The following is a 23,574-nucleotide window of genomic DNA, read 5'->3' as shown; positions in this document are numbered from 1 at the left end:
TACTTATTTTTAAGTAACTCCGTCGACTTTAGGCGGCCTGTGACGTCTCTAGGGCTGAAGTCGTCGAACGGGGGCAAGTCAGCGTGAAGGGGACATGGTGACGCAAGTAGTATGAAGTGAATTGAATATAATAGGTTAGAACTACGCATATTCGCGCCCTTATATCTCATCTGTATGAAGGGAGTATGAAACGATGAAGTTTTAGCAACAAGAAATTTGATGAGCAACGTTTACAATATCATTAGGCAAGAATTCGGTTCGACATAAAGGGAAATCTGAAATGGAATAGGCGGAACTGCGTTTTTGGGAGTCTAACGTTGACGTTAATAATGTTACGAGTGGTACCGTTGTGGGTTCGACCTCTCCGTCTCGGTTTCATGTGCGTGTATGATGTCACCTAAAAGATAGGTTTTAACTCGATGATAGTCTAGGCTCAGACAAGACGTTAGGTGAAGGTCGGCAGGATACTAGCATTGGTACAGTTTACCTAAATGGTGTATGCGACGTACTATCGGTAAAATTATGGGGAGAGCTGTGGGTTGTCGGTAGGCAACATGTTTGTTAACCATAAAAAAAAGTCAACCTAAAGTCTTCGCCTGGACACGCGAACTCCCCGGTGGTCCTGATTTAAAATAAAGTTTTCCTCAGAACTGCCACGTTTCAGGCCTAGCTGGCCTTCTGATCGAATCTGTCAGTGTGCAATTTTCCATTTTTCTCATGTTTCCACCTTCTCGTAGTTCAAATAAGCATTTTTGAAAGTGAAGTTTATTTTCTATTTTGATGTTACCATACAGTATGTATATGTATGGATGTGCTAGGTGATTTTGTCCGTGAACACTTTTATTGAATTTTAATTATACGAGGAGTCAAGGCTTTTCGCTGCTTCAAATCGTACGCTGTTAATTATTGTGATATGGTAATATATTGTTAATATAACCCACTTCCGATTTGAACTTGTGTCAACATCTAAAACCTTGCTCTAAGTCACTTACTCGTCTATTTACGTGTAGAAAATGCGGATACATTTTGTTTTTGCACGCGTGTTTTGTCTTTGTATTGTTCTTTGGGTTTGTTATTGTTTATATTATGAAAAAAAAAAAAACAATTTACTCATCACATTTGCGAACACTAGTCTATCTATATCCAGTAGAGCATGGTTTAGTCGCAAACAGGCGTGTATCATCCACACAAAACATATATATCTCAATGGCTTCGTTTTCCGCAGCTTTTATTAGCTCTTGATAAATAAAACTAGAGAATTAATTAGAGACTAAAGGTTCCAGTATGCGCCTGTTTCGCTACAGTTAGTTTCTCTGATTTGATTAATTTTATTGGTATTCAGTGCCTGTCTAATGGTAACGTTTAGACTCTCGATTGTCGCGGCAGCAGCGGGAAAGGTTGTGCAGAATGAATTGCTGTCGATATTCTGTCGCCGAACTAATAAAAGGCGAAATGGGCTCGATTACCGCGGCCAGGTCAGTATCGATAGATAGCAATGCGCGTGCGCAAGGAACTACCAGACCTAGGCGTGAACCTGAAAGGACTACTCTAATTGCCTTTAATGGGGACAATCTATTCGTTCGACACAACTCACTCACTTGCTGTCACTGGTCATTGGTTTTTCTTTGTAACGAAGTGGCTGCGTTTGCTTGCCCTTTTCTGTGTCGCCACAGGGGCAGTTGTCGCAATATGGCGTCTCTAATGATCATTATGAATCTGGTATTTATGTGGCTGGCTGCCTTTTCTCGCTTGGCCGTAGCGTTTAGCTGAATCGATGAGAACACGTATGGCGATATTATCGTGAGTAATGGCGGTGCTAATGAATATATTGGCGCTCTGGTAAAAAAAAAAAAAAAGCAAAATCAAAAATGCGGAACCGAATTCGAGGTAGACGTGGTTGCCTTCAAGGGATGATTCGGTATTGTTTCTACGAGTATTCGCTGACTAGGACAGACTAGCGAAACACCGTTAGGCCACTGAAAAGTACCTAAAATATGTCCTATGTTTGACTCAGTAACAATGAGGCGGAAGACATTCTGCTGCTCACAGCATACCGAAACGAGGTTGAGATTCATTAATCTGCTCTGATCGAAATTTTCTTGGAAGCTTTCAAGCGTCTGTAAGCGTATATTTGTGCAGCATTACTGTTCATTTCACATCTGGTGGTTTGGATGGTCCTCTCGGCGAGAGAAGTTCGGTTTGACGTATCGTTTGATTGTTCCTTCGTGTTACACGACGTCGCACGACTTACTGGTCATACGACTCCGTGGGGCGGCATACCCCTTGACACTGCCTGTCTGCCCCAGCGACCAATCCTTTGATTTATTTTCTTTCGTACTCGATGTTTTTCAGCTTAGCTATGACGTACGATATTTGGTGCTCTTAGCAGCAGTGTTCATGTTAAATTTATCGCAAATACCAAATAATAATAACTATTATTACAGTTATATAGAAATAGGTTCATGGCTACATTTTGCCACAAGTTACTAAAAGCAATTGACCCTTCTGTTCGAACCATGAATTGCGTTCCAATTAGAAGACATGCACTGAAAACTAATTAGGTGTACTAGTTCCTTCAGAGAGTCCTGCACGCGATATGTATTACTGAAAAACCTTCTGCATTGACGGAGTACCGTATGTCCATGAAACAACACCATACCCGGTAGAATTTCATGTTGTCATCAATTTGTACACCTTTTAAGGTATCTCTTCTTTATAGAATTTACTATACGGCTTAATTTAAGTATGTCGGGAGATATTATTGTAAAAAAGATCTTAGGTTTTTTCCAGAATTTCTGGTTATGGCCCGGTTGTAGAATTAACCCGAGGGTTGTTACCGGTGAGCTTTCCCAGGAAAGCCAAGCGAAGCCTGTGAATTCGATTCTGAATGCTAATTTTCGGAAAGACAGAAATAGATAAGTACGGCCATTGAAAAAGTTAATTATTCACTCTAGCCGAGTCATGTAACGCTGAGATAGGGCTGATGTGCTAGGGAAGTCAGGCTGGATAATTGAAGTTGTAAAGGAGGCTGCACCCCAAGGCGGAGCACTGGCCATACTCTTTTGCGCAAGCTGAACTGTTCCATCATCCTAATCGAAAGAAAGTTTACTTGGAAATGAACCTGCTGTATTTGTGTTATGTGTCTGTGTGTGCGTGTGCGTGTGTGCGTGTGCATGTATGTATCCATGCTACTCACGCACAAATTTGATTACTAATTAAGGCAATTACTCTAGCTACCTAGCCGGTAGCCGGTATAATTCAAGTTCAAGAGAATAACGGTCGCAGTTAGAAAAACATGGCATTCACTCCTTCGAGGGCACTTGCTTTTCGACTTTTTATCCGAATCTCAGGGAAGATGTGAACTAGGCGCGCGCTGAGCCTGTACCTAAGATGCCTGAATCATAGTAAGGAACTATACCATGCCTTATTATGCTAGTGTATATAAGCGAAAAGGCCAACTGTACAGCAGAATTTAACTGGTAGATATCGTTTAACTGATATAAAACGTGACCTAAATATTATTAGCAAATAGTCGTTTCAATTTGATAGTAAATTCCTTATAAAACCGATTTATGTTATTATGATCGAATGATTTTCCTTTTGTACACAACATCACTTTGTAAACGTCGCCATCTGTAGGAATTGAAACGGAATCATTGAATTTTGCCTTCGAGCAGTTATTAAGCTTACCATTTATAGATTAGTATTTTTTTTTTTATTAAAGTGTTGACTGCGACTCCGATAGTAATCCTTGCTGACTTTGATGTATGTCGTTACACTGTCCAAGGAAGCCCTTTACAGGTTGGCATGTAATACGTATGTGTGATATAATGTATTGGATGGCTTTACTCTGCGTGGGCGATGTCGTTATGACTTCCGCCTACCGTTACCAACGTGATGGAACGAAGGACATGGTTCCTCTTCTATTGTGTTTAGCTACCTAGCTCACTTGGATGAAATCGCTTCATTATTGTGATCATAAGAACATGTTCTATAAGTAGCTGCACTGTAGAGGCTTACAAACGGACCTGACGTACATAAACCCTTTCCCGCGATAAACCCGCTCGGATGAGCTTGGGAAAAGGGAGGACACCTACCCTTTCTCAGTGTAGGCCTTATTTGAGTGTTGACAGCAAGAAAGGATCTCCTCATCGATCTATCAGGCCTGTCTATAACAGGGATTCCATTGCACTAGCGTGCGCTGTTTTAGGGGTTCGTACGAGGAGATCGAGAGGATATGTGAGAGGAGGGGTGCATAGCACCATACAATAGCAAGGTGCTCGTTAATGACGGAATAAAAACTTTTTCTTATATTGTCTAGTCTGCCTCGCTGCTACTGATGACTCTACTGCTACTCCTATAGTTTTATATACTTTTGCCTACTTTCGGCGCCCAGAGGGCAATAACGAATCAAAAGAAAACTTTAATTGGCCGATAAGAGAGCGGCTCGAAGTGGTCAAATGATAATATTTAGCATCGGCTCTAACGTTGGCTAGACAGTGCTTGACCGGGTCATAGGCGGAGCGAACCGCGCCTCGTTATACTTTATACCCAGTAAAGGTTTCGGGTACCGTTGTTTTGACAAAACCACGTCAAGACAAATTGCTGATCTGCGTTGTGATCTTAGAGGGGTGTGGGGTTAAAATGGCAGATAGAGGGAGTTGGCAAAAGCGGGATTGGAAGCGGAGTATGGCCGCTGGGTAGAACGTTGGGGCATTTGAACCGTAGGATTGAAGTGGCCCCAATTTTGGGCAAAGTGGCGGCACGACCGCTCGCTAGAAAAAGAAGGATGGATTGATTGTCGGACTTGTACATACCAAGGGACGGCGAAGGCAATCGAAGTATGGCGTCGTCATGTTCACCTGCCCAAGAGGAGCTGATGACTGACTGACTGACTGGTTTACGGACTCTACTCATGCTTGTGCAAGCAAGATGCCCGTGCTTGAACGCGGCGAGCCAGTTTCTATGTATCTTTGGTAATGGCTCGCGAACGTTCTGCGTTTATTCCAAACATATTAAGCAATTTAGTGTTGAAAGGTTTTGTTTTATGTTCAGTTGAGCGACCAAATGTATTCTACAATAACTACCGCCACTCCAAAATAAAAAAGCGGGTTTCCTCGATGATCGTTGCCGTTTGGGTTGGTGGACAATGATAGAAATGCCATATATACGAACATTCCCTTGTATTTATAATATACAATACTTGCGTATAACATTGATTCTCTCCTGGCAAAGAAATTGAGCCTGAAAGCCGACTACCTCATTTCGATAAGTATCTTCCATTTGTATGTTAGCGTGAATTTATTGTGTGAATTATCCTGTTAATTATCCGTCTTGCAGCATAAGTACTTAGTCCAACAACATGACTTAGGTCGATGTCAGATAGTACCTATAATAACAGCGGGGTGGGCTCGTTTGCGTCACTAACAGCTGTGCATACCGTGCAAAAGGCCTCAGGCACCTTTCGCTTAGGTTCTTAGGACCAAACCTAGTCCGAGAAGCTCGACGTCGCCCAATAGCCAGTAATGGCTAATCGTCCTTTCAGCTGCTGCTTGTCTAGCATTGTTTTATTCCGTTATAAGGATGCGGTCATCGTCGCTATCTGACCCCCAATATAAACATTTCCTGGTTGAGAGGGCTCTTTCCAATGACAGCAGCTCGCGTGCTCACTTAGCTTCACTGCGAAGCGAATCGCCTCTGACATGTTATTTGCGAGGCAATACGACAAGCAACAAAGTTGTCTGTAGTGACTGCGTGTGTCAGCCAGTCATGATACCACGAACAGATGCATAAATACGTCACCATACGATCATCATACGGATAGAACGTGCACTGAAGATTAACAAGAGCGCAGGGTACGTCCTCTGTTTGGACAGTATCCAGGACGTTGCACGTGGCCTATGGCCAAATTGCTACATTGTTGAATAGACAGAGATGAGGAAAATGGGTTTTAAAGAAGAGAAACAATACCGTACAGACCATGTAATAATTATTAAGATTTATTAGAAGAAGCATGTGTGTGTGTACGTGGACTGGATGCCCGTATAATCATACACAGAACGACCTTGACGGCGATCATTAATGCTAGCAGTTTTAAAGGATCTATGTGTACCTCGGTTTTGCCTGCCTGTTAAACTTTCCCTTATTCCTGTTTAAGACCTTGGTAACATTGGCAACACCGCGTTTAACTCCAAATGGTTATCTTGTAATTTATATGGCGGAGTCAAGTCATATGACTTTCGGCTGAGGAGACCTTTGTGTCTTCAGTTCATCCTTTTCTCTATTATCCGCGTCAAACTAGTCGAATAAAAATCCTGATATCAAACGGAATTATGAACAAAATGTGCGCCACAGTCGCGTTTCGTTCTGGAATATACAGGCGATAGGGGTTCGAATTCAGAGTGAGATTGCATCTGGCTTCAAATCAAACATACGAGCGACGCACGCTAGTATTCCAGGTAATAATAAGTGGTTGCGGGTGAGAGCAAACGACCAGTGGCGTTCTGACGTAGTGGCTGTATCCTATCACTACACTTTCACAGATATGATGTATCAGTTCTCTTGCTGTCTCATCTTAACTCAATGCTTCGATGAGAATAACGTTGTATCTCTTCATGGCTAGCTTGCTCTATTGGTTTCTCGATGCGCCATCCTCTACGCCTTTACCTGTTTTTTTTGGATTATTGGTTATGTACGTTTACCTATATACACCTAGCTTAGCTGCTCCGTCGGCAAATTACAAGCCACAGCTGTTGAACCGTTTGGTAGATGTCGTCAGCCTAATTTTGCAGGGCTCTCGCTATAACGGTGCATAATAGTCTCACATGCCATTTTGTGTTACCTTCATGGCTGGCGGGAAAACAGTAAAAACTATTTTGAGATTCGGCTCAGTTGTGATGAACGAGGCTACCTCCCGTAGGAATTCAATCATGAGATCGAAGTGTGTGTCGATCGTCGGTCGATCACTGACCTTCTTTAACAAGACGTTTATAGTAAACCTAGTGGCTGTAAAAGCAACAGCAGTAAGACTGAGGTACTAATCTTCGTTCCAAATTACTCATTATCTGTGGCATTCTGAACTCTGTGTGTTACTACTACTGGAATCCTTCTCACCGTGCATGCTACCTACCTAACCCATTGCGCTGGTTCATGGCACTTTATCAATTTCTATTGGATTCAGATCTAGCTCTTATTCGTCGTCTTGTTCCTAGTCTCCCTCATTACCTCTCCCCTCGCCCCACCTTTGTTAGCTAGACGTCGCAGCATTTAGCAGTGGCATAGGAGCTTGTTACATCTTTTTTCCGGTCGGAGAAGCTGTCTATGGGGCCCACTTTTCCAATAGCCTGTCCCTTCGGTCCGCCACATTTCTTTTGCGTTTTGTCTCTTTGCCGGATGCACGTTCATTAGTTGGAACGACGCGAAGTCGCGGCGGCTGAAACGTTCCACTCCCATTAAACTGCTCGTTTCGGCAGCGGTAGCAGGCAAAACCGAGAAGTGTGATACGGGCATGATCGTGACCGGAGTAGTCGCTTCTTCCTGCTCTCGCGCCGGTTCATCTCTGGTAGTCGCACAGAAACAGAAACGCGGCTCGATTTCAAAGGTTTATGGTACGTAAGCCGGTGCTCGTCTTTGTTTTTCTTCTAGGAAAATCGGGAGGGAATGAGAGCCAGCCAATGTTAGCTAGTATGGCCAAGATACGACGAACTGACCCGAAACAACATTCCGAAGACTCATACGGGACTGAAGAAACCGCCAGAACTGGGCCGACGAGTCTTTCTGCCTAATGTGGTATATCTGCCTTACCCACCCAAGACAGACCTTACGCTTGCGTTGCTATTAAAGCATAAACGATAGGAGTGGCGACGAAGGTAAAATACAACCGCTAAAGATGGTCTAATCTCGAAATATCTACCGGGTTTGAGCTGGCGTGAGCAGAGACTATCGATTTTTTAGTGTTTCACGCCAAGGCTCAAGGAGCTATTGGTACTATTGGAGGCTGCAGAAAAGAGATCGTATCGCGTGCCTATATAGTTACCGAATTGTGTGTACGGTACAATGATAAAAAAACCAGCCAACCTTCTAACTTTTGTTGCAATCACGACTGCTGCATTGCTTCATCAACAAGCTATTTCACACAAGCGGCGACACGAGTAACACAAGTGGTAGCAAAAACAACTTTCGTACCCTGATAAAACAGAGAAGAACTAGTATTGGCTTCCTGCGGCAAGCATACAGGAAGTAGCGAGCCGGCTGTTGCTTTTGCAGGAAAGAGGAAAGGCATGTGATTCTGGAATGACCTGGTTTATTCATATTCGAACATAAAGCGTGTCACGGTGTTCAATATGACCACACGTGGCTGTCTGCTTGCATTCGTCTATGGATGGGAAGTTGAAACGGGGAGCAAATCCTTGGGCAGGCAAGCCGAGGGTGCCCAGTAGCCACCGTAATCCACTTCAATTTCTAGCCTGAATTTAAGGCCAAACATCTTCATCCAGTTCGATAACAATTGCGGTGCCTTTCGGTTCATGGCCATTTCACGCGCCCTTTGGTTGTATTGCAAATTGCTGACCTCAGCCATGTTCCGCTGCTGTGATATTTCTGTATTAATGTCAAATATCCGCCCGTGTGCTTCCGTCGATTATGTACTTGCGACCAGTGCCTGACAAGTCCACACACATAAGATTTGGGTATCCCGTATATTGGGGACTTTCAATCTGTTTATGATGTAGTCGAGCAACACGTCCTGTAACATGCAACACAATTAGGCCCAAACTAATCACATGCGTAATCTATTTTACGCGACCCATGTTAACATATGATACTAGACCGCCACACAGAGGGATGTGAGCTGAAAAGAGTCGGGTGGGGAGAGTTTGTGCGCGCTACTATGGCAATAATTATGTGTCTATACCATTACAATACATATACATCCGCCTTTACGTTCTGTTCTTTTTGTGGTGCTTCTATGTGATTCGAATTAACTTGCCAACTTTATTGATCACTAATTAGACTAGTTAAGGGCACGGTGACGCTCTGAGTGGGACAACCAGCAGGACCCATTGATACAGAGCTACTTGGTTACTTCATTAGGTTCTGCTGCCACCGCTGCCTGAGAACTTTTTGAAATCGGTATCGCTGGGTAATAGGAAGTTGGTGTTTTTGATGGCATCCGTTGCTGCTAAAGCGGTACTATGGCATGTGCACGCTGGTGGTCCTTCATAAAAAAATTGGTCAAGTTCTAATGAGACGGGGGATGTCGAAGGTGGGCGGACGGGCGCGGGTAGCTCTGTAGCCATAGCTCTACCTATTGTCTAGCTAACCTAGAAAGACCAACAGAAGAAAGAAACGACATGGAAAACGAAGGTCATTAAGAACAAATTCGCAGAATTGCACGAAACCGGCGGTTTACGCGAGGCGACAAGATCGCAGCAACGGTGATGGCGAACGTTTCCGAGTTTCTTCGGTTTCGTTCGGCTTCAACGACAGCGTTAACTTGCGCGTCACTAGCTGCAAAAGTGTAATGGCAGGTAAAGAGAGCGCCAGTCAGCAGGATTCGTTTATAATTGCGTCGTAGCAGCGCCAGCCGGGGCTTCAGCAGTAACCGTTACGCGACAGAGTAAAATCTGTCTGTCTATTTGTATGTATGTGAAAAGCGAAACAGTCGAAAAAACCCAGGCGAAGTAACGCACGATCGATCGCTACTTCTATTACTACAGTTTTCATCATTACTGCCAATAGCAGCTGCTGGTAAAGCAATACTAGCGAGATAGTCATAAAGAAAACGTCAGAACCGCACAGAATAAATACATCGAAGAAAACTCTATGCTCATGCTGTTCGTCAGGGTACTAGTTTTTGCGGGGAAGTACCGAGCCGTTGTCTTTTGTGCCTTTCTCCATCTTGCACGTCTTCTTTTACAAGAGAAACAGAGCTCGGTGCTTAGCGTGCAGCCTCGGCCTGGATCAGCAATCCCAAGTCGATGGCTGTTGGTCACTAGCGTTGCTGTCAGTCGAAACCTAACACATTTATGGCTTTGACCAGCACGAGTGATTGGGCAGAGCGAGAAAGAAACAACGAAATTCAATGGACGCGTCTGCAAGATTCGTTGAATTCAAGGTGTATGCTCGGTGATGTAGTACGTACTTTTTGCATCACTTCACTACTCTCTTGGCTAGAGGAGGAAGAGGGAAAAACGGAGTAGGACAATTCGAGGTGATTTCGAAGCCCGTGGGGAGTTCGTTCTCCGATATGGGAACTGCGACAAAGTGAAGAATACTGCTGTCGACGGCGGTTGTGGCTATAGGGCAATGCCCTTAAGGAGAAGCCATGGATTTGTGGCAGGAGTCGAGAGGAAAAAGGTCGCAGATACAAACTGTAAGGTAACAGAATTCATTGATTGGAACGACATTTACTTGTTTTCGGTGACGGTGACGGTAACGATGTTCAATAAATAGGTGGCAAAGGTTGCGTATAAAGAAAAACACCAGGTATGCCAAGGGTAGCGCTTCGGTCAGAGTAATGCCTATTCAGCGCTGCGTAGAATCCTTGTAGCGCGTGCGTGGACAACTGGGGATGCAGATATCTCTGTTCGAAATGCCTTTGCTGCGTACAATATTGCGCTGAGCAGATCGCATTTGGGTCTGCTTCGTTTATTTAGTGAGAAAGGGGCATGTGCAACATGGCTTTAAACCTATGTATGTTCTGTCTGTGGTAAAATATCCGATTATGACTAGATATGCTATTTGTGTTCACGATCTGATAGTATATTCCCGTACCTTTAAACTAATCGTCTTTTTCCTTTCGTCTTTTGTTCATCACAGGCAATCTGAATCGAAAACGAGCTCGCATTGTCTGTGGGCAAAAAAGAAAGTGACCCCATTCACCAACAGGTGGCCAGTTCCGGTAGGTGGAGAAGCTTATTGAGCCGCCGCCAGCTGAAATTTCAATCAGCTTCTAAAAGATCATCTAGAAGAACCGCAAAAAAAGAAAAAGCAGATTAATAGAGAATATACATCGCTAATAGCTGCACACCTCGACACTACTGTAGTGTTAGACGAAGTAAGTTAGGCAAAAATCTACGTTATTACTCCCACTCGCCAGTACAATTGTGCATTGTCAACGACGACAAGTGAAAGTAGGGAGTTTTTCAAAGCGTTGCTCTGGAGGGTGCGCTGCCATTTTCATTGTATGGTTGATACGTACTTTGTGTGTTCGCGGGAAATTCAGAGTCGTTGCCAAGCAACTGGGTCAAGCGCGAAGGAGTCGGCGAGTCACAAAAACGAGCCGAGTGGAGTACACAGCCCAGTAACGGCGACGCCAACGGCGACGATCATTAATTACACCTAACGCCTCCTGCGCCCCCTTCTTCGACGAGGAACACCGTAGGGGCTCTCCGCGGCACGAGCCTGCAGCCCTCATTGGCCTGGTACCTGTCGTGTGCAATCAGACCCCATCAATCGCACTGTAACTGCCACGAACGGGCGTCGCGTATCGCGAAATCACCGTCGCAGACACACACGGATAAACACGGTTTTCTTCTATATTTTGACGCCTCTCTCGCAGAGCGTGTTGCTACTTCTGCACCGTGTACTCTTCTTGTGGCCTTGTTTTTTAATTGTGTGTTTGTGTGTCTGTACCTCACGCCTTTTTAGCTCGCTCGACGTTATCTTTCCTGTTGCTCTCTCGCTATCTCTGGCCCACTTTTCGTAAACACGTCGCTTTGGTTGCCTTCATTATTGTCCTAGTTCTTGTTGTCCTTTGTGCCATTGTACATAACGTTGTTCTGCGCATAGTGTGTGCTTAACAAAAGCACGCACGAACGCGCACATTAGCGGTAAACAGTTGTGGCCCAGTGTATGGCGAACGGTGCAACCGCAGCTTCAGCGGTGGAGCAACTAGGCTCGGCGGTGATGGCCTCGCAGGTGCCGGTGTTCCCGCAAGTGCCTGGCGTCGGCGTTGGTGTCGCTGGACGGCCCGTGACAGGCGTCGGAGCAGCTGGATTCGCCGCAGATGCACGCACACTAGCTATGTACACAGCCATGCAGAACTCGGCAGCAGTCCAAGCGCTTCAGGGGGGCATCTTTCCGGGCGTGCCACAATCAGCCGCCGGACCCGCTCAAGTGGTAAGTACACTGAAGATTCCAATGTGTACTAGGTACTAATTAAAAACCTTGTAGAGTAGACATTTTTTAATACGTTAGCTCCTATATCGAGCTTTCATTGCATGAGTTACAGGGTAAAAAACATAGGTGTGCAGTTCACTTTTTCAGGATTTTGCGAGATCTAATATACTGGAAAACGATGTGGTCCTATGTCTTTGGACAAGCAGATGTTATTGCACGTTATGCCATGTAGATTGTGTATTAGAACACTGGGTACAGGCGCTTGTATATTTCTCCATTGAGGAGGTGCTAAAATTTCAGGTGTTATCTTTTTATATCTAATTGGCTGCAATATATTAGGAATGCAATTGCAATTCAAATTAGGTCAACTTTAGTACAGGATTAGCAGGGTAAATTTAGGATTTCGAATTCAGGTACAGAATCAAGTGGCCCATACGGCCAGATAATGGAAAGGGGAGTTCAGGTATTGAACAGGTAATACAGTAAGCCAATGTTAGACCGAATGTATCAGCGTGAATATTTATTTTAGTAAAACGTGTTTACTAAGTCATAGAAACAGGCTCTTTACCTTTACTTCTGTAGTTCGTGCATAGATAGATTCTAAAGTTTTTATATTTATAGTTGTTATATCACTAGTATTTAAATAATAACCTTTTCAAATAACGTAATACTTAGCAGAAAACATATATTAGTCGGCGAATCGGCCGTTATGCACAGGTTGCAAAAGAGCGAAACGTGGAACCTGTACATAATACCAGTTAATTTTGACGTACAGAAGATATAATGAAACAACAATGATTTTGTGATGAAATCCGTGTAGGTGTATAAATATTTCTCATTGTATGTTACCGCTCATATCAAATACCTTGGTAAAAGTGATTGTTTCCGTGGGATGAGAAATCGCGTCGTTGCACACTTCCTAGTCCATCTCTTTTTTCTCTCTGTGTACAGCTCAACACATCCAAACCTATACTGACTAAACCTAGTGAACGACTTCACATGTATTACACAGTTGTAAATAGTTAATTCATCGAAACTGCATATAGGCGTAAATGTAAAAAGGCGTAAAAAATATCGCTCTCGTAAATGAAAAAAGTTTGAATGAAATTATTTAGGTCCTCGGGCTAATACGGTCTGCTTCCTCTCCTATTTTGAGACTTCTTGCTAAATTAGGTTGATGCTTACAATTTACTTTTGTGTAAAACATCACCCTGTGTTTTTTAACTAACCTGGATAGGTTGGTGAACAGTGGAGTCTTTGTGGCAATACTCGTGATAATCTATTTAGGCTCAAATTTTATCATTAAATACATTGTGAGCAGATAAGAAGGCTGACTCATTGCTAGTTTAAAAATGACTACTGTAGGACTGGTCCTCTCTAAAGCCTTTTTGTTAACCTTTTTCCCTTAGTCTAGTTAGCCCAACTTATCGACAGTTGCAAAATGTACATCTACATATAAAGCTTTATTAGCGTTCCATTTCCCGTCGGAACGACCTCACCTGTTCTGCAGATAGTATACGATCCATTATTAATTGGTAGGCAACCGTAATGCACACAGGAAGTGGTCTTCTGAATGGGCATACAGGTCAAGGAATTGCAAAAATTTTCTTTCGAAGCTCTAATTTCGATATATGGATGGGCAAACCAGTGTCGGTTAAGGCTATGGAGGACCACAAGCTACTACGTACAAGTTCGTTGTGATAAACATGTCACTATTGCACACATGAGTTGGTAAGGTGAACGAAAATCTTTGTTATAAATAGTTGTTCATCCCTTCCCTGCTGTGCTATCCTTGTAAATGGCTTCACTGACTTTCCGTTCTTCTCCAAGTACAGCTCGACGAAGTCAGCTTTACCCTATGGTGTTTTGCTGTCGTCTTTCCTGACCGTCAAGATTTTCTATAAGGCTCTTTATGTGATCGGCTGATCGCTGTTCTCGTGAATAGCTGCCATGTAGGAGGGCTCGCGCCAGTGAGTATTTGATTGATGCGCTGGTGCAAGGGAAATTTCCCGCGAACGCGAGCTGAAATCTCCGAGACAATAATCGCAGCAGCAGAAACGAAAGAACCAGGGTGGAAAGCAGGGTTTTTTCAACTCTTTGCAGTTGCAACTTCTCTTTCTAGGGCTGCATACAGCCTCGTTCTATACGCCCGTCGTGGCCTCGTCCTGCAGCTGCTGGCCGCTAGTAGAAAAGGCAAGCAGAAAAGTCAGAAACGTCTCTGGCATTTAGGCCTTAGTGATCCCCACAATCAAAGGTAGGACTATATTCATAGAGTTTCTGCTCATTTTGCAGGGCATATCGCCTAGCTACAACCCACAGCCGATAGAAACTATTGCGGCATTGTTTTAAAGCAAATCGAAATAGCCTTGGGTAAGGTCGGTAGAGCCCTCAAGTAAAAATATTGTCTCATTGTTCGAAGTCAAAAGCAGAAGGCCCAGTCGGCCAGAACGAAACTCGAAAAGGGGACCCAATTCCTAAGAGTGAGGTTGGCTTGGCTTTGAAACTTCGGCTATTCAACGGCACTTGACTGGAAAAGTTGTAGCTTTTAGTGGCTTGTGTACTAAACTTGTGCCGTCGTTTGTTAATTTCTTACCCTTCTTTTTGTGTCATGCTCTCATTCGACCTAGTCCGATCGACGTCGTTGGACTGCTAGTGTAAAAAAATATGACTACTAACTAAATAGATAATTAGAGAGAATCCAAGGCACGGTCCGGAGTATGCCGTTGGATTCGACTAGCATGTAATTACTATGCCAAATATATTTACCTGTACGATAGATAGTTTAGCGTGTAGGTCCTCGATTTCTAAATATGCAGGAAGTCAGAGTTCCATAGTAGACGTGAAAGAGTCGTAGCTATTTGTGCGTTGATGGACCGCTTCGAGGACGTTTAGCCTAGAGAGAAAACTGAGAGTTTTATTTGATACGAACGGCTGGCATCGGTTGAATACGAGCGAAGGACACTCATTAAGCTCGTAAGCTGTTCTGCGTTCGCCGTTTTCATCGACAGATGAGCGAGGAAGCAGCCTTAACGAAAAGCAGTGACCTTCCCGAACGCCAAACTTTCAGCTCCTCCGCTATCCCGTACCGCTACTAATATGGGCAGTATTAAGAGCTTACAGCCATGAGTAGGTTTTAACCGTCTGTGTCTATTATTGATTCTTTCAAACACTCCTGTTCCTACCCCGATTTTAGTAGGCTTGAAGAGAAGGCCAGGACAGGGTGACCTTAAAAGGATAGTAGCCAGTCGAGTAAGGAGGCACATGTTTACTCTTACCACTACCCTTGCTTCTATGAAGTTCCATTGCATTCGGATGGCACGTCTTGGCTCATAAAGTTCTGCCAATCCACTGACGACGGCAGGACGTCGATGGAAGTTGCAAATTCCCAAACATTGATGCTCGCATGTGTGTATATATAGTGGAAAGCACCTTACGATCATTTGTTCAGGCTGTAACCGAATAGATTCGAATGCAGGACAGTATTTGCTGTCCACTAACTAGTATCCTTTGTAGAGGCAGATATGCAATCGGTACCCGCGGGCGTGTATAAATGCTCGGCGTCTTTCGCATGGTAGAGCGGCGAAAGACGGAACGCCAAAGGGCTTCTTTGTTGGCACAGAAGGAACACCGCCCAGCCACTACCTCCGCCGCTGCTTCAAAATTGCCCCAATACTCGTATGGATCTATGTTTGCCGCCGCTGCTTCTTGGTGCGAATCAGAGTTTGCAAGCAGCGCCAGGCTGCATAACCCCTTCCTTTGCGCTCCGCCGCTTTCAGGTCATTTGTTTGGGCGTTGCCTGACCGACCCGACACTTCCGGTCGGCTTCGCGCCGGAGTGGACGTCACGGTGATAGTCTACATTATTGTGAGTAGTTCCATTGTTTTGCTTGTGTCATTGGGCAATGGAGTAACTTCCGAAAGGGGTTTCCGGGGTTGACTATCTTGTTGGCCAACAGTTATTGTTGCCTAAAAACTTAAAGAAACTCAGATGACGTTACCGATCGTCGAAGGTAATCGACTCAGACAGGCGATCATCAAACAAGAAAAAGATTACCACTTGTTAGGCGGCAACCAGCGGAAAAGCGGCCCAACGTTACGGGAGGTAGAAGAATTGATAAGTGTTGTGGACGCAGCAAATACATTTACGAACGTTCCGTGACTTCGTGCCGTTATCTTTTTTGATTAAGTGCCCGTCTTCGGCAAATGTTGCGGGTATTTGTCGTTGCTTCTAGCGCGCCTCGGTCGTCTGTTTTAGGTTATTCTGTATTATAAGGCTTTCTGTACTCAATAGAGAGTCAAATTAAGTCTAAGTAAGTACCTATAATGTTGTCTATCGACTTTTTTTGTTGCTACTTCTCTTGAACATCTTGCACATTTTTACGGTACTGCTGTGCATTTTTTGGTATGTTATCTTGCAGATGCACTTCAACTTTCCACTACCCAAGTATGTCGAACTGATGAAAACTTCTATAGATAATCGGAGCCATTTGCATAGTGAAGCATAGCTAGTGCACTTTGCGACGGTTTTGTGTCCCACTCTGGGTGTGTATGGGTCGTTCGTCATAGTTCAGTTCCCCCGTTTTTCTCGAACCCCAAGTAATTCGGATCAAAGCCGAAGTTGCTCGTCGGCCAACGTTAAAGGCAGTTGCCGTTTAAATTTGCAGTCTCGATCAATTAGGTCCGTTCTGTGGCGAGTTTGTTCTACTAGGCGTTGACAAAAGCGGTCCGGGTTCCGGTGCCGTCACAATTATGTGCCTGTTTTATAAATAGCCAAGATTAGGCGGTGGCGACTGTAGCTGCTTTGTTATTGTAGTTCACAATATGAAACTAATGTGATTGGTCTGCGCGCATATCTCTGTTACAATTATTTCCACTATCATAATTTGTCTGATTTTGGTTTGCGGTGTTTTATCGCGACAAGATCATAGAAGCACGCGATAACTGGCGGAGCAGCGCTGCCACGCTGTGAAAGACCTTGATAATCAATGTATATATCTAATGAGAAATACGGGAAAGAGGTTGAATCTACGAGGCAAGATGAACTAAGTAGAACTCATGCAATCCAAGTAGAGGATATGGTCGGGTAAGGCTCTGTCTAAAGCAGACCGCTGTTGTCAAGGGGTTCATCAATATTTCGAATCGGCAAGTACGCCGAACCGCACGCTCCATTGTCACTGTTTGCTTGTTGATCGCATGTCTGACGGTCATAATGGTTACGGTTACACTTACTATTACGAACGTGATAAACTATATACCATGGACCCTTTCGCTCACATACATCTGACGGAATCATTTAGTCCCTAAGTGAACTATCTGAGATAAATCATATCACAGTTTTAGGTTAATATGCTCTGCATTGATGGATTAAGCAATAACAGTTATGCGGCAACAGCGTAAAATTCGTAAGCCCTGCGGCGATGGGGCTTGTACGGCCAAGTCCCCCCCTTCTCAAGCAATAGGGCTCACCGGTTTTGTCATAATGTAACATATCATCATACAATACACGCGGAAAGTGCGCAAAAACCCTTGCCCTCTTTCTGTGTGAACAATGGCCGTTCAACAAAATGTATTGCGGTGTAAGGGAAGAACGTATTAATGATTTTCCCTTTCGCAACGCTTATTAATATACCGTAGTATCTGTATCCCAAGTATGAATGAGGAAAAACAAGTGATACAACATGCTTTTGATTTTCTACTGTTCTCACCATTCATATTATGATGCTTCTTGCGTTATTGTGTGGGGTCGGGTCTCAGTAGTACTAGATCGCCATACGAAAAGCTGTTCTGGTTCAAGCTCGCTTCTGTTTTCTTGACCAGGTGGAAGATCTGTGGGAAGTCCTGGAGGCAGAGCGATTACAGCTTAGAACCATAGAGAATAGGTTCCATAGAAATTGTGATCTAAGAAGTGGAACAAAATGTCGTTGTCTAAAGATTGCTCCCTCTTCCATTGTAGGGCTTTCGGTGACAAGCTGGGCGAAAGCGTGTAAAAATTCCGCCAGAAGGTGATTTTTATTTACTGTACCTGTTGTGTTGGGACTGTTGCCTGCGGTGTAATGTTGACGGAGCCGCTGTACCGCCATGGTGTAAGACATTACCGCGTTACTGCTTCGGCGTGTAGGTACGATTCGTTGCTAATTCTGCGGTAGAACGGCGATCATCGTCTAGCTGGGAGGGTTAAAGAAATTGAGCCTTATCATTTGCTGCTGAGTTCCGCAACAGCGATCCGATTTGGTCAATTTTTTGTGATTTCATTTCCAAGATAACTGGGAATAGCGAACGATGGCAGGATGCATCCGGCTTCTTTCGTGATCTCGACGTACCGCGCCTTGCCTTCTCGCAATTGTTCCGTAATGCTCAGTGTCTCTAATACTATTGACTCGGTGTTTATTGCAGCTTTTTCATGCTGTTGTCTCCTCTTTTTGTTTCTGTGTTAGAAGAGTTTTTCCTTGCTACCTTTCCCTCGGCCACCCTCCCTGCGTTCTGTTTTTCGCGTCGCAGATTGCGACGTTTTCCCACGTATTCCTATTGCGCCAGCCGTTCCGAAACGACCCTTTACCCGTTTTCCTCGCGTTTTCTATCCCATGCTGCATGTTAAGCTGTGCAGACTTAAGTTCAGCGTTCGTGGTGTTACTGCATTTTGACTCTAATAACGACGATGACTCTAAAAGTGCAGGCTAATTGGTTAGCAGGTGGACGTGCAAAAGATGACCGCGCACACTATCCTATCCGTTTTTAAATCCACAATAAAATAATAGGCCCTCAGCGTCCGTAAATACTCGTGCTTACCTTTAATCAAAGGTGTAGGTTTCGAGTGTGGCGACCGAGTTAGAAGGTGGGTCTTGTCTTAGTGGGCTAATGAATGACGGCAGATACTGTTACAAGCACGCTAAAGATCGGTAATTTGTGCTCGCTACTCGGTAAACAAGTGACTAGCACAGAAAGCATGTACCAGGCGAGCGGAGGGATATTCAAGAATCGAATACCGTAGTATTGTAATGCCATAGTAACGTGCTAGCACAGGCGATGGAGCAACTGCAACAGCCACTTGTCTGCCCAATTTGTCGTCCCTTAACCTGGGTTCTGAGGCTCCAAGATGGGGACCCAGTGGTCGACGCACGGTGTGGCGCGCAAGACAATCTCGTAAGCCGCCGTACTTCCGCTGCGCTAAAGAAGCATCGCACAGGTGATAATGTTTACCTTAGGTTACTGAAGGTGCTACGGAGGGCTGGGTGTCTACGAACGCCTGTCGACTTGGTGAGGAAGAGGTCGCTCGGAAGGTAAGCGTAGGACGAACGTTCTCTGTTCGGCTCTGTAGCCACCGGTGGGCCACCAAGCAATCGGCGAGTAAATGGCTGGATAGTGGGTGAGGGTCTGTGACACTGGGGGAAGGAGCGCACACTCCTTCTTTCTCTTTCCCCTCCCCCGCCTCGCTCCACTCGCTCGTATAATTCGTCGTTGTCGTTGGCGCTGCTGTGCCGTTCTAGTACTCCCCTTCTGCTAGTGGTCTTTGTAGTGGCTGCTGCGCGTGTGAGCACGCAACGAGAACAAAATCGAAGGAAAGGGAACAGGCGGCCTGCACAAAGCGCAAGGAAGGCAAGCGAAACGGTAATATGGGTATATGGTCTTAGCAACTTTGCTGCAACGTCAAGCCGCTGATGGGAGAGGGTTTTCTCGTCCTGAGCTCTTGCTAAAAGCACCCCAGTTTGCCCTACGGCCCCAAACCCCAGACCCGCGCCACCGGCCGCTGCAACTTTCGTCGTCGTCGTTTTCGTCGTCGGCAACTGCGAGGCACATGGTAGGGCAACTTAGGAGAACAGAAGGAGAGAGCCGAAGCGGGAGATCTCAGCTCTCCAAGCACAGAGCGCGGACCACAGGCGACGCTAGCAGGAGAGCAGGACTGCAGATCAGACCAAGCGACCGACAGAGCTTAAGCTGCAGTCGCTGGGAGAGGAACATTCGAGACGACGGCCAGCGCCACACGCTGCCTCGCGTCAAGCTGAACGAAAGACGGTGACAACGGCGGTGTTTGCTTATGTTAGAACAAAGAAAAGAAACATAGAAACAAGCTAGAAAGTCAACAACAAAATAGCTACATCGATTTTCTGCCAGCTAGCAACATTTTTGAACCGAGCAGCTTTTTCCAAAACAGAAGAAAACAAAGAATAAATAGGAATACGGATGTTATCTTTCCTAGCTTTCTGTACGTCGTAGTCGAGATCGCAAAGTGTCGTTCGTCATTGTTACTCTCGCTGATGTGTAACATTAGTGATAGTCAATATCGTTGTAGCTGAACGTGGCGATAGCAACAGTACTTGTTGGCGTCTTTCACCTACAAGCGTCTACTCATTAGAAGCTGTTTAGTCTATATAGTTTGGTAGTGTATTTACTTCGTATTATTATAACAGTGACAGCAGCAGCAGCAGCAGCAGCAGAAACAATAAAACCCAGAGTTGGCTGTTTCGCCGCTTATCGTTTGGCTGATCGAAGGCAGCTGTTGTGTTGCGCAGTCGTTGCTGCTTCTGGTTGCGGCTGCTGGTCGTCGTCGTCGTTCGTGTCTCTTCTCCTAGACGCTAGCCCGGGGCTGAGAGCTTAGACGCCCTAGAGATTTCTCATCTGTGACCAAATAGATACAGCGGCAGGGAGTGGTGCCAAGCAGTAGCGGTGACGGCGGCAATAACAAGCAGCCTCATCACCTCTTCCCGGCTCGGTGATCTGTGCGACCCGACCGGGTTGGCGGTCAGTGCGTCGTACATCTATGCGTACGTCATCTGTGTATAAGTGCGTGCGGTGTCTATGTAGCCTGCTTCAAAAGTCTGTCTTAGGCAGGGGCAACCAGCGCGTGCAAGAGGAGTGCGAGCAGCTCGGAGAGTTCTGTACGTCGTAGGTAGACAGTTTCCGACCTGTATCAGCGCTCCGGTGCTCATCGGCCAGTTGGTATAGCCGGTATAGCTATTGTCGTTGTATCGACTGTCATAACGGCAGAGAACTGTGTTGTACTCGTTCGACGCACAGGTGGCGCACATTTCCCGCCCTCCGTCGGATAAGGTCGGCATAAGCAACTGACTGAAGAGACGTAAAAGGAATTTAGAGAAAATAACGAAAATAGCGAATAGCAAAAACATCAAGAGAAATCAACTAGTAAATAAGTAGAATAGAAAGCGTAAAAGCGGGTTTACGAACGGAATTTATCGACGGATTGATACTTTGATCCGATAATAGAGTAGTAGACCAAGACATAGAGCTAGCATCAGCAGGGGCAGCGACATTTTACGTAATTCATAACTCGAAAGAAGTGCAACCGCTTGAAAGGTGGAGGAACTTGGATGGCCGCTCAGATTTGGAGGATTTCGACGGGAACGAATCGAGAATCGGTTCCTACGTAGTCGGTCGCTACCTCGATAGAATCGGTCGAACTGGAAAGCGGCGAGCTGGCGTGACAGTGGACAGTCACTAGTTTACGTTGACTTCACAGTGCGGTGCCAGGTGAAACTAGGATACCCGAACGGCGATACGTTTTTCCCTGTATTATTTCGCTCGACAAATCTGGCAAAGTAGAAGTCGTGGAGTTGTCAAAGAAGACCGGCGGGTAGTCGGTAGAAATTGGGAGCCCAATAGAAGCTAACCAGATAAGAAGAGCGTAAAGTTTCCCTATAAAGCTGTTCCGAAGCAAATACTTAGAGACGACTTCTTCGGGAAGGTAGTCGACCGCGCTCCATATCGTTTGAAAACCGGTAGAAAATGACGAGTTGAGGTTCGAATGAGGAGGAGAGCATCCTGTTGAGGCCTCTCTGGCTTCCCGGGCAACCGGGAGCTGTGTGTCGGAGTGCTGCAGTCGATTTGCGAGACGAGGCAGGTTCGAGAGGCTCAAGTGGTTGCAAGTAACACGAAAACAGGTGAAGCAGGCAAAGAAAAAAATCTAAAGTTCCCTCTAGTTTTCGGGTGACAACCCCAATTGAAGCTTCGAAGTGGCTGCCCATTGGTGGTCGCCTTGTAGTTTAGGGGAAGGCATGACGCTCAGTTTTGATGTACGGGCGTCATGTGACGACCTACTCACATCGTTGGTAAGTGTCAAACGCAGTAATTATAGTTCATTAGTTTGGATGGCAAAAACAATATTACACGGAACGACCAAAATTGTTCCCTTTCGACAGAAAAAACTATTGATTGTAGATTTTGAAGTAGCTCTGAGATATATTATAATTTCAGTCTTTCTGAAGAGGTTGGCTTTTGAAACAAGCACATAATAATCTTAATGATAATTATGATTACTAATATTGGCCTCATCTGCAAAATTCTTATGCTAATCAATGAGTTAGGCACGCATGAAGGACAAAGTTAATTAGTTCATAAAACTAGCTATTTTTTATTCAAAGTTATATAGAACACATGGATCTGTTCAGCGGGTTCACCAACTAATACTCATGTAATTAGGGGGTGTCAATACCGACATCCATCGTGCTACTCCTATCCGCCTTTGTCTCACCTAGCCTTTCATCACCTCTTTCATCACGAAGGTCAGCCAGAGGAGATGAGGAATATGTACGCCAAATCTGGCCATATGGACCACGGGTATTGAAATGGGGAGTTTCTGCGATGTGAGGATAGCACCGAGTAAGCGATAGATAAGGTGAGGCGCACTGCAATCAGAAAACCTGAAGTCATATATCGAAGCTATCAGTGCTACTAAGAGAGGCAGTTAACACCAATGGTCTCTATCGTTACTCGTTGACTGCAGGTCTGTTTTCTTGTCACCAGACTCTTCTCAGCAATCTTTACGCGGTAGTTGAAATTGTGACGACATGATTAGAGCCCATGCAACACATTTGGCCTGTATCAATCCGTCGCCTGTTGAGCATCTTACTCGAAGATAGGTTAGTTTTCTTGGGTCGCCCTATCTAACTGATCGATTGTAATACTATTCAACGTTATTGATTGATATGAACAGACAAGCTGGATCACTGACCTTCTTTACGGCTCGGCTTGCCCTCTACTGCACTGTGCTTCTATCCTATCCAACACGATTAGCAAAACCACTGCTACTGTTGACAGCGCTTAGCTTAGCACTTTTGTTGAATGAGACAGCTGTACCTATTTTTGATTCGCTCTTGAGCCTTAGCGCAACAAGCGGCAGAATTCTTCTGAAATCGTAATAGCGATAGTAGCGAGGGGCCTACTGGAGAAGGAGAAAAAGCTACAACTTAAATAATGGACCAAACACAATGAAAGGTAGATCGACGGGGCAATGGAGTTAAAGTGACATTAACTGTGTCCGCTGCTATTGTTGGTCTAGGTACACAAAGGTTCTTACAATTACCACCGCCATTTTACCCGTTTCGCGTTGCCCTTGAAGGGCGATAGTGGCTTAATAGCGACTATGTAAACGTATGTCAGTCGTATATTGCTGCTGTGCGATGACCGCGCGGGTTACGCTGTTCAATATTTTTCCGAATGACAT

General features: G+C 45.0%; 1 protein-coding gene across 7 annotated transcripts in view; it reads left to right on the top strand.

The window, feature by feature from the left end:
* Window positions 1-23,574, top strand: part of LOC111269291 (uncharacterized) — a 113,625-nt gene that overhangs the window by 37,373 nt on the left and 52,678 nt on the right. For 6 of the 7 annotated variants that reach the window (XM_086972049.1, XM_022848754.2, XM_086972045.1 and 3 more), the window contains one exon: window positions 10,819-12,120. In XM_086972049.1, the coding sequence (XP_086828175.1) occupies window positions 11,854-12,120 (267 nt within the window). In that variant the 5' untranslated portion in view covers window positions 10,819-11,853. Of the gene's footprint in view, window positions 1-10,818; window positions 12,121-18,235; window positions 22,181-23,574 lie in introns of those variants that run through there. The other variant, XM_086972050.1, reaches the window with a different exon arrangement.

This window comes from Varroa jacobsoni, unplaced genomic scaffold (assembly GCF_002532875.2).
Source record: "Varroa jacobsoni isolate VJ856 unplaced genomic scaffold, vjacob_1.0 scaffold_1376, whole genome shotgun sequence".
Classification (NCBI taxonomy): domain Eukaryota; kingdom Metazoa; phylum Arthropoda; class Arachnida; order Mesostigmata; family Varroidae; genus Varroa; species Varroa jacobsoni.
The sequence above is the reverse complement of the archived record's forward strand: the minus strand, read 5'-3'. Positions and strand labels throughout refer to the sequence as shown.